We start from the raw sequence: 14,340 nt of genomic DNA on the forward strand, positions 1-14,340 counted from the left end.
TTTGTTTATGGCTATCTTTAAGCTCCCCAGGACTCTTCAAGTAACACTCAAGAGATGAACGTTCTGTATATGCATATATTCTATACACACATATGCCCAGGATACAGAACCATAGGGCTGCTTGTCCCCAAAGGGTGGAAGCACTTAATGTTCCATTTTTGTGACAGGTGGTCTTAGAAAGAGAGAAAGAAAGAAAGAAAGAGAAAGTTGCAGTTATTATTTTAAGCAAGCGATTTATACCGTGCTTAAAACATCTCTCTCTTTTGCAGGCTGGTAGTGTTCATGTGGATGTTTTGGGCTGCCCAGAGATTAATTGGATGCCCGTGACAGCTATGTAAACTACAGTTCTGCAAACCCTCGGAAATCCTGCAAGATGGAGGAACTATATAAGGACACGCAAAACCTGCCCATGGATGTTACCACCTCGCCCTCGGCTATGGCAAACAACAAGCTAGAGAATGGAGTTGCCCAGCTGATAACGGCAGAAGCCTGGAATATCAATTCAGCAGACTTGATGAAGAAAGCCCTTTCGCCGCTGGTAACTGTCCCCGCTCCGTCAATATTGACACCGCCGGCAGAATCCCAGAGCGGGGTCGCTCTCAAGGTAGCTGCCACGGTGCTTCAGCCCATTTGCTTAGGAGACAGCCCTGTGGTTCTCCCAATACACCTCCAAGTAGCAGGAAGCACAGCCCCTCAGATTGCTCCGAACGGCAACACTCCCTACGTCATGACCACTCAAGGCCCAGTGCCCCTGCCTGTCCTCTTAGAGCAACATGTGTTCCAACATTTAAACTCCCCACTGGTGTTACCGCAGAGTTCTCCCTGTGCAGCCAACTCCATTCACAGCAACCTCTTCCAGGGCTCTTCCGCTCCGCTGGGACAGCCGCAACTGTTGGATCAGAAACCATCAAATACAGCTCAGGAGTCTGTCTTACCTCCTGTGTTTCAGACCCCGGGATTTGCTGCCGTTTTGCAGGATCTCTTCCCCACACAAGGCGCCTTAGGTCCTTCGCCCTATCAGCCACCCCCAGACTGCTCTTCTGTCCCTCCGCCACAGCCCTTTGGCTCCCCGTTGTCTCCACTGGTTCCGCCAGCCACACTCTTGGTACCGTACCCCGTGATCGTTCCTCTGCCAGTCCCAGTTCCTATTCCTATCCCCATCCCCATCCCCGTGCCCCATAGTGCTGAGTCTAAGGCCAACATGGACTACCCGAAACCAGCTGCTTCGTTCGTCTTGCATTCCTGCAAAGGTACCCAAACTCCCTTGGAGAAAGAAGAAACCAAACCATTCGATTTCATCCACCACAGAGAGCTTTCCCAGCTGAACCGGCACACTGTCATCAAGATGAGTAATGAGAATGAGGTCCTCGATCTGTCCATGAAAACAGCCCCTTTGCTTAAGGAAGGCGAGGACAATTCCCAGCTCTCACTGGAGGGAGGCGCTTTGGACCTCTCAATTACTTCCTGTCGGAAGGCTAGCAACATCGAAGCAAGCAATAACGGCACCCGCTCTGGATCCGCGATGGATGGCGCTTCTCATTCTGCAGCGGATAAGCTTTCCGGCGCAGTTTTGCCCTTTGCTTCTTCCAAGCTGCAGGAAGCTCTAGCAAAGGTGGAAAGCAGAGTGATCAGTAGCGGCTCATCTGAACTCCTGAGACAGCAGCCCAAATGGCTGGTGGACCAGACCAGTATAGCACCCTGCGAGCCGCCCACTGGCAATAACATTGAGATTGTGAGCACATCGCAGACGGCCAAAGTGATCGTCTCTGTCAAAGATGCGGTGCCTACCATTTTCTGCGGCAAGATTAAGGGCCTCTCGGGGGTTTCGACAAAAAACTTTTCCTTCAAAAGGGACATGCCCCAGGACTCGGCGTTGCAGTGTTACGACGTGAAGAACCAGCCGGAAGCCCGGGATAATGCAGAGGCTCTTAGGAAACCTATAAAAAACAGGAGTGTCAAGTTAAAGAAAATGAGCTCACAGGAAATACACATTCTTCCAATCAAAAAGCAGCGGCTTGCAGCCTTTTTTCCAAGAAAGTAATTTATGAGGTTTTTAGAATGTTTTAAGGTATAATTATTATAAATAAAGAGATGCACTTCATTTTAAATTGCATTAAAATGTTAAGCTATCTTTTAAGTTATTTCGAGGCAGAGGACTGTGGAGTGGGGAGGGGAGGGGAAGGGGGTGGAGCAGCTTGGGTGGGGAGGAAGACAGCTGGAGATAACTGGCTATGTCTTCCCTGTTCAATGGGTCCCCCTCCCACCTTGTTGCGTTCTAAACTTTTCATGAAAACTAAATAAAAAGCAGCATATTTTTCAAGTGAATTGCACCTTTGCAGCTTTAATGGGATACAATGGGTGGACGAGCCAGAGGGGTAAGAGCTATTTTCACTGCCATGAAGTGCTTTGATGATGTAATTCTGAACAATGGTGGGTAGAATGGAACTTTCGGAATAAATATTTGTATGTGCTAGTTTGGTTGCGGTATTTTGTACTTTTTTATATATGATTTGCACTCTGGGTCCAAAAAGGTTTGGCACAAGCCTGGAAACTTGTATAGCTGTTAACTTGTCATGTTCTTGAGCTGTTGAAATAACCCAAGCTCATTACCCAGTTTTACCCTTGGCGCTCTTCATCACGTTTTTAGCAATGAAGCGTTTTGAACTATGCGGACTGAAACAAGTTGAATGTTGATATTATAGCAAAACTACATTTGCATAGTCTATCAAGTATATCCACCAGTTCTATAAAAAGAAAGCTAACTTCTGTTAAAAAGTGGGTGAGGACAAGTTGCATCTCTCACCCTCTGTGTAGTAATATAGACCAAGGTTGAATAGGCACCAGGTTGTTAGGTATACTTGGGGGTTTTTTCCTCCCTGGTCCCTGGAATCCACAGACTAGAATTAGATGCAAAATAATGGCCTTGGGGTGGGGGATCTTCTATACACTTAGAAGTACAGAAGCTAACAATTTCCACTTTTCTCTGTTTCTTACCTCTCCAAACTTTGAGTTGACTTTGCCGCATTTCTACATCCATTTGCTTTTGTTAAAAGTCCCCTTGAATTTTGCCATCGTTTTAGTGTGCATTTCTCCTAATGTACATGTTTATGTGCAAGTTTGCCCAATGACAGGCAATTTGTATTTCATTAACCGAATAAAAGCTAGCCATACAAATGTGGAAAAACATAAAATAAAAAGTCTCTATATGGGGAGTGCAACGACACTGGTTATACCAGACCCTCCAAGCAGCTTCAATGCCGTTATTCTTAAAGATTGTGTTGTCTCTGAATAGGGATTTCGGGGATTGTGGTGCCTTGTGGTTTTTTTTCCAGGACATGTTTCAGAAGGTGGTATTGGTGGGGGCTTGTGATCGATGACTTGGTCACTGACTTACGGTGTCTTGCAGGGTTCCATTTTACTGAGTAGAGGCGCCTGGTGTTATGGAGTTGGTGGCTGTCAGGATGTGGATGACGGCAGGCTCTGTCTTCTTTTGTTATCTCATTCTGTGGAGGTTGTGGAAGCTCTGAATCTGTTTGCAGTCAGTGATGGGCAGGACGACCACACCAGGGATAGAATTGTCAGCCTAATATCCAAATTAGGCTGCCCTTAAAATTTCACATTTGCAGGCTGTTAGAGCTCTTAGGTTTACTTCTAGATGCTCACATGGTGATCCTAGCTCAAGAGTGCTTTTGTTGTTTCAGCTGCTGTGTCCTTTTCTGGTGCAGTCAGAGCACAATCAGACATGTTATTAGTTAAATCTTGACTGGACTGCTGTAATGCACGCTTTGTGGGGCAGCTCTTGAAGGCCACTTGGGAACTTTGGTTAGTGCAGAATCCTGCAGCAAGAATCATGATTGGGGCCTAGTCTTGGAATCATGTTACCAGATGTATCGGTCATTTCACAATTTTTAGATGCAACTTGCAATGTTAGTTATTACTTCAAAAGCCCTAAAAAGCTTGGGAGGACTGCCCACCTCTGTGAATTTACTGTTTTTTAATAGAAGTATTGCTTGTGCCACTGCATCCTGAGCATAGCTGCCAAGTTTTCCCTTTTCTCGTGAGGAAGCCTATTCAGCATAAGGGAAAATCCCTTTTAAAAAGGGATAACTTGGCAGCTATGATCCTGAGGCAGTTGGTGGCAACACGGAAGAGGGCTTTCTGTGACAACACTGCTATGTGGAATTTACTGCACCGAAAGGTTGAACGAGGTAAAAAGGTCAGTGTTCTACTGCCATCTAAAGGTGTAACTGTTTCAGCAGAAACCAGGTCCTCTGCTGGTGAGTTTGGGATCATCATTTTGGCTCTTTGCTGTAGTGGCATTGTGTTGTTTTGCTATTATTTTACTTGACAATAGGATTGGTGTTGTTTTTGTCCATTTGATTTGCCTCATTACCACAGGTAACGCTGCTACCTTTGTTTTTTACTGTCATCTGTGGCACTGGGAAGGGATTCAGGGCCGCATCTCATGTGTTGTAACTGCTGGACTTGACTCTCATTTGCTTGGCTCCTATCCTTCTTTGGTGCACCTTCAATAATTTAAAGTTTTTTTCACTATTCTGCTTTCTTTCTGGGGAGAGTGAGAGAGGTGGGCATCAAGTGTGTCTCTTACAGGGATCCTGGAGAAAACGTCCATGGATCTCACGCAAGTGCTTCTGCAAGGTGTGCTGAAGGTGAGTCAAGCCCTGAAACCAGTTCTCCAGGAAAGCCCCAAAACATTTAAATGCTTGAGTATGGAAATCTGAGGGGACACGGGTGGCACTGTGGTCTAAACCAGTGCTCCCCAACCTTTTTATCACCGCGGACCAGTCAACGTTTGATAATTTTACTGTGGCCCACTGGGGGGGGGGCGTTTATTGTTTATATTTTATTTAGATTGTTTTGATTTAATAATTTTAATTTAATTGTATTTAATGATCCTTAGGCGGCCCGGTACCAATTGATCCACGGACCGCTACCGGTCCGTGGCCCGGGGGTTGAAGACCACTGGTCTAAACCACTGAGCCTTTGGGCTTGCCGATCAGAAGGTCGGCGGTTCGAATCCCCGCAACAGGGTGAGTTCCCGTTGCTCGGTCCCAGCTCCTGCCAACCTAGCAGTTTGAAAGCACACCAGTGCAAGTGGATTGATAAGTACTGCTCCGACGGGAAGGTAAATGGCATTTCCATGCGCTGCTCTGTTGGTGTCCTGTTGCGCCAGAAGCGCTTTAGTCATGCTGGCCACATGACCCGGAAAAATTGTCTGCGGACAAACGCCGGCTCCCTCAGCCTGTTAAACGAGATGAGCGCCGCAACCCTAAAGTCGTCTGTGACTGGACTTAACTTTCAGGGGTCCTTTACCTTTTTATGGAAATCTGAACTTGCCATCTCCTTCCCTCTCCCCAGCAGTAAAAACAAAGTGTAGGTGTGTGTGAATGGACTGTTTGAAATGCTAGATCAGAGGTCACCAACCATTTTGAACCCATGAGCAGTAGTTCCAAGTATGAAACTGGGCATGATGAACCTGAGAGGTTGTCCAATAAACATGTGACATTATAGTTGTGCATCACTTGCCTAGTGTTTTCAGGTGAGATTTTCTGAAAGGAGGAAACAGGCCTGTCACTGTGACATTTTAAAGAGGGACAGAATACTTAATGTTTAGATCTCACTACAAAGAACTATAACCAGCACAACCATCCCATGTCTGGGCAGAGGAATCAGTTTGTTGAGGCCTGTGTAAGAAAAACCTTGCTATATTTCTAAGGCTGGAGACGGGTAATTAAGCATTTTGAATACCAACCATGTTGCTAGATGTTGGCTGGAATGAACTTGAACATTATTTGTATGGTTCTACTTTTTATGGTGACAGATCACAGCAGATATTCCTTTAATTCAGTGGCTGACTGTCAAGAAGATTTTTACTGATATTTTTTTTTTAAGTGCCTTTTTTCTTGAAATAAGAGACTGGAACTCCCACCTTCCATTCAGTGTTTATAGCCACTCATCTTCTCTAGTGTTGAGTTCAAGTACTGGGACCAATGCTCCCTCGGTATTTCTTTGCTCAAGGTCTATTTGGTGTAAAGCATTGGGCAGCAGAATACCTTACCTCAGATTTTAGCTTGTTCTGATAAAAAAACTACACACACACAGGGTTATGCAAAAACGTATGTTTTTCTTGAAGCATGGTTTAAGGCAAGCCTTATATCATCTCAACAGCTTCTTGTTAAGACCATTAGCAACCCAGAAAGTATTCAACTCTGTGTATGTCACAAAGGATCTGTCTTTTACCGGTGGGATTTGGTGATAGAAGTCTGTATAATATCTTGACATCTAGTCCTGCCAAAGATATAGAATTGGAGAGAGAGAAAGTGTGTGTCTTGTTAAGTAGTTCAGGGCTCAATGCAAAGATGACATAGTCTGTTTGAAAGTCTCGCTCTAATTCAACTATTAGCTAATTGAAGCACTATTAGTAGTCTGGTACTGTGTGTAGAAGGACTTTGTACAATTACAGGTTGCATAAATCAGGGACAGCTGATATCATAAAAAACTAACATGTAAACAACACTGAACATGTTTTATTTTCTGCGTAGATGAAAACATCCAGTTGAAAATAATTAAAATATATATTCTGTTACAAACACTTGATAAGAGTTTGATATCATGCTATATATATAGTACAAGGTTAAATTTCAGTATGGCATTCTTGTTTCGTGTACACAATGCAATGCACACCCTTTCCCCTATTCAATGGCAAAAAACCACACTCCCAAAATGCATGAGGGAGGCTAAAATATTTGTATAAAACATTTTAAAACCAACTGTAGGTTACATAATATGAGCTGAACTATACGATACTAGTTCTTCCAGTTGACAGATAAAAATAACCACATGCATGCAAGACTGGGGTTTTCTCCATATTCAAATCTATTTTTTAATATTCTTTATGGAATAAGCCACACTTATTAGAATACACATTGTATTTTACTGTGTCTCTCTGCCACATGCTATATTGTATTAACAGCATTCAGAATTGCCGCATTAGAAGCAAAAGGTTTGTCCAAGTATCGCTGATTAAAAAGTGTGGATAAATTTGGTACTATTTTGAGTATGCGGAAATTTCACTTAGCCAAAAACTGCAAAAAAATATGTCTCACAGACTGCAGCCACCGACATAAATGCCAAGTATTTGCTATCACATTATCCATGTCGTGCATCAATTTTTCATTAAGATAAATTTGGTAAAATATATTGCAGCCCTTGCAGCTCGATTCCAAACATCTGCAAAAGCGGTGTGGCACAGTTCCGAAGTCATTCTGGGCTGGTGGTATGGTTTGTACACTTAATAGAGGGAACTATTTAGCAGACACAACAAATATTAACATCAGGTTGTTCATAAAATACAACACACCTTTGAAGTGAACTCATTTAAATCATATTGCAGTGATTTAAAGAAATACTTAAGCCTGGAAATTGTTTTGTGACTTTGCAGTACTTTTTGCTAAACCTGAGTAATACTAGTATACCAGCAAGCAAGGCATTTTCAAATGAGTAATGTGTAAAAATACTTTCTTTAACTAGACACATTTGATATAAAAAGGCAATAAGAAATATAAAATCTACCTTCCTTTTTGGACTACATCTTCTCTATCATCACTTGTACTATTACATACAGTACATTCCATTTCCTACACAGCAAATGTACACCATTGTCCCTGATATGATATTGGCAGTGACAGCAAAATGTTTTACTATCAGCACTTCTTGTAGCTTATAGAAACAGCACCAAAGTGTATAATACACACACACACACACAAAACCATCCATGTGCAGTTCAACTTCTTTGTTAAAATTGTCATTTTTTTCTACTTCAAAAGAAGCTGAGGGCAAGATAGAAAATCAGAACACAAAAAAGTCACCACACTTTTTTCCAGAAATCTTCCCAGAACAAAATGGCTCAGTACGACATGATGAAAATCCAAAATATTGCATAGTACAGGGACGTTCCCCTGTGTGAATCCACCCGTCCTTTGATTGTTTCTTATCCCTCCAGAAATGGAAAGCAAAGCAGACAGGTGTTAAGTCAATAACAGCAAGAAGACACATTCACTTTCATCCAGCAAAAGGTGCTTTGTGGAGTTCAGACCCGTGCATCTAGTACTAGAGCTGCATGCAGAAATACTTGCTGGGTTACACAGAACCTAACAGACTTGAGTGCAGTCAGGCCTGAAAGCATGAAATCATCTGTTTGGAGTGATAGAGGTATATAGGCCCTTTTCTTCCCCTCCCCACCCTGTCCTCCAGCAAGAAGCCTGTAGTTGTATGGGTGTCAGGAAATGATCATAGTGCTCAGCAGAGTGTTCACAAAGCCTCATACTGCACATAACAATCTGTAAACAGGGCCCAAAATGTATTGTGCATGGTTTCTTTTGTTTTGTTTTGTACTGGTAAAACTTTTATCTCTACAGTTTGTCATCTGTCACAGTGCAAAAGTACCTTTTAAAAGACTTTCCAAAAAAAATGAACACTATGTACAGAATAGACGCATGTATCGTACTCACACACAAATATACAAGCGCATGAACTTTTTATGTTCATGTTAAGCTCCACGGAGAAGGAATGATTCAAAATGATAGGTGGCACAGGTTCCAGTGAGCAAGGAGGAAATTGGTTCACTCACCTGGAAAAGTTGGCTGTTCAAATCAGCCACGAGAACTTCCTTCTCAAAAAGAAAAAGAAATACTGCCAGCTTAAATTGTCAACACTACAAAAAATTCCCCTCATAATTTAAAACTCTTTACAAAAGCTTTCTTTTGTTTTTAAACACACAGCACGCACACATACGGAACATTTCATATGGCTATTCCCTTTGTGGAAACCTATGTAGCATACATAATCTGAATATTGATCTCCTGGAGTATCAGGATGTTAACTGAGAAGTGAACTCATTGCAGACATTAATACCTTATCCCGTTTAGCATTATGAATTCAGTCACCTCTGCAAAACAAAGAATGCTCAGATCCTGATAGCCTATTTTAATTCCTTTGGAATTCAGCTGTTTTGGTTCTGAATGAAAATGCACCAGCTGAAGCCAAATGGTTGCGAATTATGTTTAGAACTTCCCATGTAAATACCCATGGCACTGCCTTTCCCTGCACCTTGAAAGTTTTGTAAATACAAAAATGTAACTACTTTCTCTTGACAACAAATTTCATATTGTGGGGAAGAAACTTCTGGAAACCAATGACTGTTTAGGACATGGAACATTGGGCATGATCTGCTGGCAACTTGTTCTGCTGAAGTGAATGGGCCATCTCCCATCTATTTCCAAGATGCTCAGTCAGGCAACGTCCCCGCTGTATTGTGCCTTCCCCCATCTTGATGAACCTGAGAGGTTGTCCAATAAGCATGTGACATTATAGTTGTGCATCACTTGCCTAGTATTTCCCTTGTTTAAGTCTCTCGATGTGGTAGCACAGCTTTAGTGCAGGCCCCAACTTCAGTCCCATGTATTTCATTATCATATCACTCCTCAGTAACAAGAGTGCCTTTCCATCAATTTCCTGTGGAAAAAGCACACAATAAGGATTAACCACCTGGTAATGTCTTGGTCTAGAATCCTTGAAAAAAGAACAGAAAAAATAGTACTAGGCTTGCATGAAACAATGTGCATCTGCGTGTGTAATAAGCTAAACGAGATACAGTAGGTTGTAGAGTACAGGCTTGGGGAAACATCATAAAGAGAATGATAAATTATGATCTGGGGCAGTCTTGCCAACCTTGCACCCCCCAGAACACCTGTGCTGGCAGGGACTGATGGGCGCAAGGTTGGTAAAGGCTGACCTAGGGTCTTTGTCACGTCTGTGAATGGAAGGAGCCCTTCTATTTGTGAAGCCTAATTAGGATACCAGCACTTTTCACAGCAAAGTATTTGTAGGCATAGCTTTTTGTTTTAAGCTATTCTCAAGGATATTGCCAAAATACTTCCTAATGTAAATGCACTATTTGTGTTAAATTATTTTATATAGCAGATACCCTGCCAAGCAAAGGAAATGGCTTTTCACTGAATTTTGGCCACAGAAAATTCTAGATTTTTGGAGCAGTTCTGCAGGGAAATAATTTATTTGTAGCCTGCCTTTCCAGAGTTCATGCTCAAGGCAGTTTACAACATTGGGGGGGGGGGGAACCTCAACCACAACTTAACAAAAGTAGTCAAAAATAATAAATAAAACATTAAAATATACAAAACCAAACTGAACTATTTCCAAATAAATCACAACAAGATCTAAAATAAAGATACAAAAAACCAGCATCAACAACCCCAAGGCCCCAGAGTCTGTTCAGCAGGCTCATCTTTTCGTTGTGGGTCAGTCAGCTATAGCCTCAAACTGGGAACCAATTTCAATTTGAGCTGGGAATTGATTTGAGTCCTTTAAATGTGTCCTACCAAAAATGCCTGCTTGGATGGTGTATGTTTTTAACAATCAAGCAGTATATAAATGTTATGAAGTAAGTTTTGCTGGGATTTTTTTAAACCAAAGGATTGAAAAGTTGCCTGCCAAAATAAAATCAAAATGCAGAGATTATTTGGTCTCCAGAGAACAGCTATAAAATTACACAATAAAGGGTCGTGCTTCACAGCCTAATAGAGATGACTTCTACTTTGAGAAATAATGAGCATTTGTAGTAAAGAACCCAACAGATAATGTGATTCATCACAATGGATGGCTTCAAGTGAGCTTGCTATAACTTTTTTTTTTCAAAAAAACCGAAATGGTTTGTGTCCCTGGAAGAAAACCCACAATCTCTCAAAGATTGTGCCCAAGTTTTTTTACGCTCATGTAGTACAATAGAAGTGAGAGCTGGACCATAAAGAAGGCTGATCGCTGAAGAATTGATGCTTTTGAATTATAGTGCTGGAGGAGACTCTTGAGAGTCCCATGGACTGCAAGAAGATCAAACCTATCCATTCTGAAGGAAATCAGCCCTGAGTGTTCACTGGAAGGACAGATTCTGAAGTTGAGGCTCCAATACTTTGGGCACCTCATGAGAAGAGAAGACTCCCTGGAAAAGACCCTGATGTTGAGAAAGATGGAGGGCACAAGGAGAAGGGGATGACAGAGGACGAGATGGCTGGACAGTGTCCTCGAAGCGACTAACATGAGTTTGACCAAACTGCGGGAGGCAGGGGAAGACAGGAGTGCCTGGCGTGCTATGGTCCATGGGGTCACAAAGAGTCGGACACGACTAAACGACTAAACAACAAGAAGTACAATAGACTAAATGTTGTAATATAAGCAAACAGTCTCCTTACGTGTCTTCTGAAGAGTTCTGCGTGAGGTGCTAACGCCTGAGGATCAGCTTCTTTCACAAATCGCATGACTTCATCTATCGACCACATAGAAGGATCCTTACTGGGTACACGGGAGGGTTCTCGTTTTAGCGTGCTGAGGTCGGGTCCTGTTGTGGAGCTTGCAGCTTAAATATACAAAATCATGAAACTGAGGAAGGTGGAAATGCCGTTTGTAGAACCAGCTCATTTCGGACACACAACACCAAGTTCTTAGGCTTCCATTTATAAATAAGAAGGGGCAAATTACCACATGGTGATTCTTCCCTTGCCATTCCTCCTGAGTGCCTCTCCATATAAGGAGGATTATATTTAATAATAATCTGTAAACACCTGGTGCTTTTTATTATTATTCATGCTGTGGTTAAATATACATCTGACTGCCATTACTGGTTAATTAAGAAGGGCGGTAGGAGGGAAAATGCCATATGGTGACTTTTTATAGCTATAAAAGATCACGTATGTTTGCTCTTAAGGCTCCACTGCACTTGATGTTCTGCCTACACAAAAGAGAAGAGTGAACTCGTATTTGTGAATTGCAACTATTAGCTCATCTGACCAGACTTTCATAGGTTAGGAAGGCCTAAATAATACAGATTACACCACGCTATATCTAAGGTACAGCAGGTTCAAGAATAGAAGTGACAACTGAGAATTAACTACCTACCAACTTCTGAGATATCAAGGAGAGTTGAGGAAATACCTAAAACACGGTTAAGGAAGACAGGAATCTTCAACCATGATTTTTTCCTACATTTCAGAAATGGCTCTTCAGTGACCTATAACCAGCCCAATCCCTTATAAACTCAGGAGGGAGGATATTACAACATGAGGAACCTCTACAGAGTAAGATTGGGTGGCTAACTTGTTTTCTGGCACATCTGATACTTTGCAAGTTTTGACTTTTTCAAATCCTTGCAATATCAAAGCATGTTCTTCAGAACCTGCTTTTATAAACTGTAGTTTTTGTTCAACAAGACAAAAAAAGCAATAATATATGAGTTTATATATCGTTAAGAAGACAGAACAGAGCATGGACTTTTAACGGGCTAGATTGTACCTTCAATCCTCCTCTGCAGCCTGTTCCTGTTGACTTCATAGTAACTGCTGTTCCCAGCAGAACTTGACGACAGTCTCCGTAGAATTGGTGCTGTGTTTGAGGTAGCAGTCACTGGCGGAAGAGAATTCCTGTAATAGGCTGCACTCCCTGAGGTTCGATATTCAGTGGAATTCCGGCAGTTAGGGCTTGCGGGATTGACTAAATTAAGTGCAGAATCCATTGAGTCCTCTGAAAATCTGTGTTCTTTGGAAGTGCCATTTTCTTCACTTGGCAAGGTTTCCGCTGTATAAAGTAATTTAACATAAATAATGCATTTACATTAGGAAGTATTATGGCAATACCCTTGAGAATAGGGGGTGGTGTTTTTTTTGAAGAAGAAAAAGAGCTATGTCTACAAATACTTTGCTGTAAAAAGGGCTGGTATTCAAATTAGGCATGTATGAATGGAAGGGCTCCCTCTATTCAAAGACACGAACAAGACAGCATTTTCCCCATCTGCACTGGACAGCCTGATGCTGTTTATTGCCAGTGCACCATCTCTCCCCAACTTATAGTGGAAAAGACACAGAGGTAAGAGCATTGTGCCCATATGGTAACTAGATCCTCATAAAAACACACAGACAAGGGTGATTTCAGAGAAAAGGGTTCCTGTAGAAGTGGCAGTAATCCCAGATGTGTATGGATTTGGGGTGTTAATTTATTAATGGGTGAAGTAACGAAACTATGCTTAGACATATATTCGTTTCCCAGTTTTCATTAGATGAAATTTCATTTCATTAGAAAAATGCAGCTTGTTTTGCCTGACCTAGTACTGAAAAATATATGTAGACGTAAACACACTGAAATCAGTGAGCTACATTGAATAGTGCAGTCCTAAGGAAGTAGCCTAGTGTGTTATTTGTGTATTGAATATTTCCCCCGCATCTAAGCTGGGTGTGCCTGCCACAGAATCTAGTACACGCCTGGACTGCATGAGAAAATAAGAAGAGTCCCTTCTGGACTTCCCAGATGCCTATGAGAAGCTTGCAAGGAGGACCCGAGCGCAACAGATCTGTTCCCACTTGATATTCTCAACAATTGGCACTGAAAGGCTTACAGCCTCTGACAATGCAGGTGAAACACAGCCGCCATGGCTACTAGCTACTTATCCTCCTATTCATGTGGGTTTTGGGTATATATTATTATTATTATTATTATTATTATTATTAATTTATACCCCGCCCATCTGGCTGGGTTTCCCCAGCCACTCTGGGCGGCTTACAACAGAAACATTAAAATACACTAATTTCTTAAACATTAAAAGCCTCCCTAAACAGGGCTGTTGGGCTAGACTGCCTAGAAATGCAGTGCTGCTTTTTAAAAGAAATATAACAATTTATAACAACAACAAAATATAACCTTCTGAGGGATGAGCTTCAGTCCTTGGTAGTTTAGGAGACAGGGGGGCAGTATAGGATGGCAAATCCTGAGAATATCGCTTTGTACTTCTGTTGTCAGAGATTTCTTCTTTTGCTGGGAGAGGAAAAAAAGGATTCACTTTTAAAAACAACAACCCACTTCTCAGTGCCTTATGTAGTCCCCACATTTCCTTTGGGGAAATGCTTTGGGCTGGTTTCTGTAGGGAAAAAAAAACACCTATGGGAACCCTTGTGGGTTTTTCTACATTGCATGGATCTGAGAATATCTTGCTCATAAAACTTTCTATGCAAAATGTATGTCAATCTTACATTCTGGTGTAATCACTTCCCCGTATGTGCTCCTCTGCAGAAATCGTTCCAAAGCACTGTCATTGGAGAAAACAATTACAATGATACCATTTGGTATTCGAGAAGGGCTCTTTTCCCATGCATGTGCTGATAACATTAGGTGGAAAGTTTAGCTCCCCCTTGGTAGCTGAAGGCAGAAATCCCTGTTCAGCTTTGTAGAAGCTTTTGGTGTTCCCTTGTGTTCTCAGATCAG

At 42.0% G+C, this 14,340-nt stretch overlaps 2 protein-coding genes across 5 annotated transcripts in view; one reads left to right on the plus strand and one right to left on the minus strand.

The window, feature by feature from the left end:
• The window catches only part of RAI2 (retinoic acid induced 2), a 54,566-nt gene that overhangs the window by 32,895 nt on the left and 7,331 nt on the right, over window positions 1-14,340 (plus strand). For 2 of the 3 annotated variants that reach the window (XM_088667771.1, XM_035115696.3), the window contains one exon: window positions 270-3,175. The exons of the other annotated variant lie outside the window; for it this stretch is intronic. In XM_088667771.1, the coding sequence (XP_088523897.1) occupies window positions 374-2,041 (1,668 nt within the window). In that variant the 5' untranslated portion in view covers window positions 270-373 and the 3' untranslated portion in view covers window positions 2,042-3,175. Of the gene's footprint in view, window positions 1-269; window positions 3,176-14,340 lie in introns of those variants that run through there. 3 annotated transcript variants of the gene reach the window in all.
• Window positions 6,529-14,340, minus strand: part of SCML2 (Scm polycomb group protein like 2) — a 46,321-nt gene continuing 38,509 nt past the window's right edge. For both annotated transcript variants that reach the window (XM_035115397.3, XM_088667769.1), the window contains exons 12-15: window positions 13,780-13,893; window positions 12,382-12,663; window positions 11,286-11,449; window positions 6,529-9,534 (exon numbers count right to left, since the gene is read on the minus strand). In XM_035115397.3, the coding sequence (XP_034971288.3) occupies window positions 9,409-9,534; window positions 11,286-11,449; window positions 12,382-12,663; window positions 13,780-13,893 (686 nt within the window). In that variant the 3' untranslated portion in view covers window positions 6,529-9,408. The remainder of the gene's footprint in view (window positions 9,535-11,285; window positions 11,450-12,381; window positions 12,664-13,779; window positions 13,894-14,340) is intronic.

The sequence above is a fragment of the Zootoca vivipara genome, chromosome 4, assembly GCF_965207765.1.
Source record: "Zootoca vivipara chromosome 4, rZooViv2.hap1.1, whole genome shotgun sequence".
NCBI classification, from domain to species: domain Eukaryota; kingdom Metazoa; phylum Chordata; class Lepidosauria; order Squamata; family Lacertidae; genus Zootoca; species Zootoca vivipara.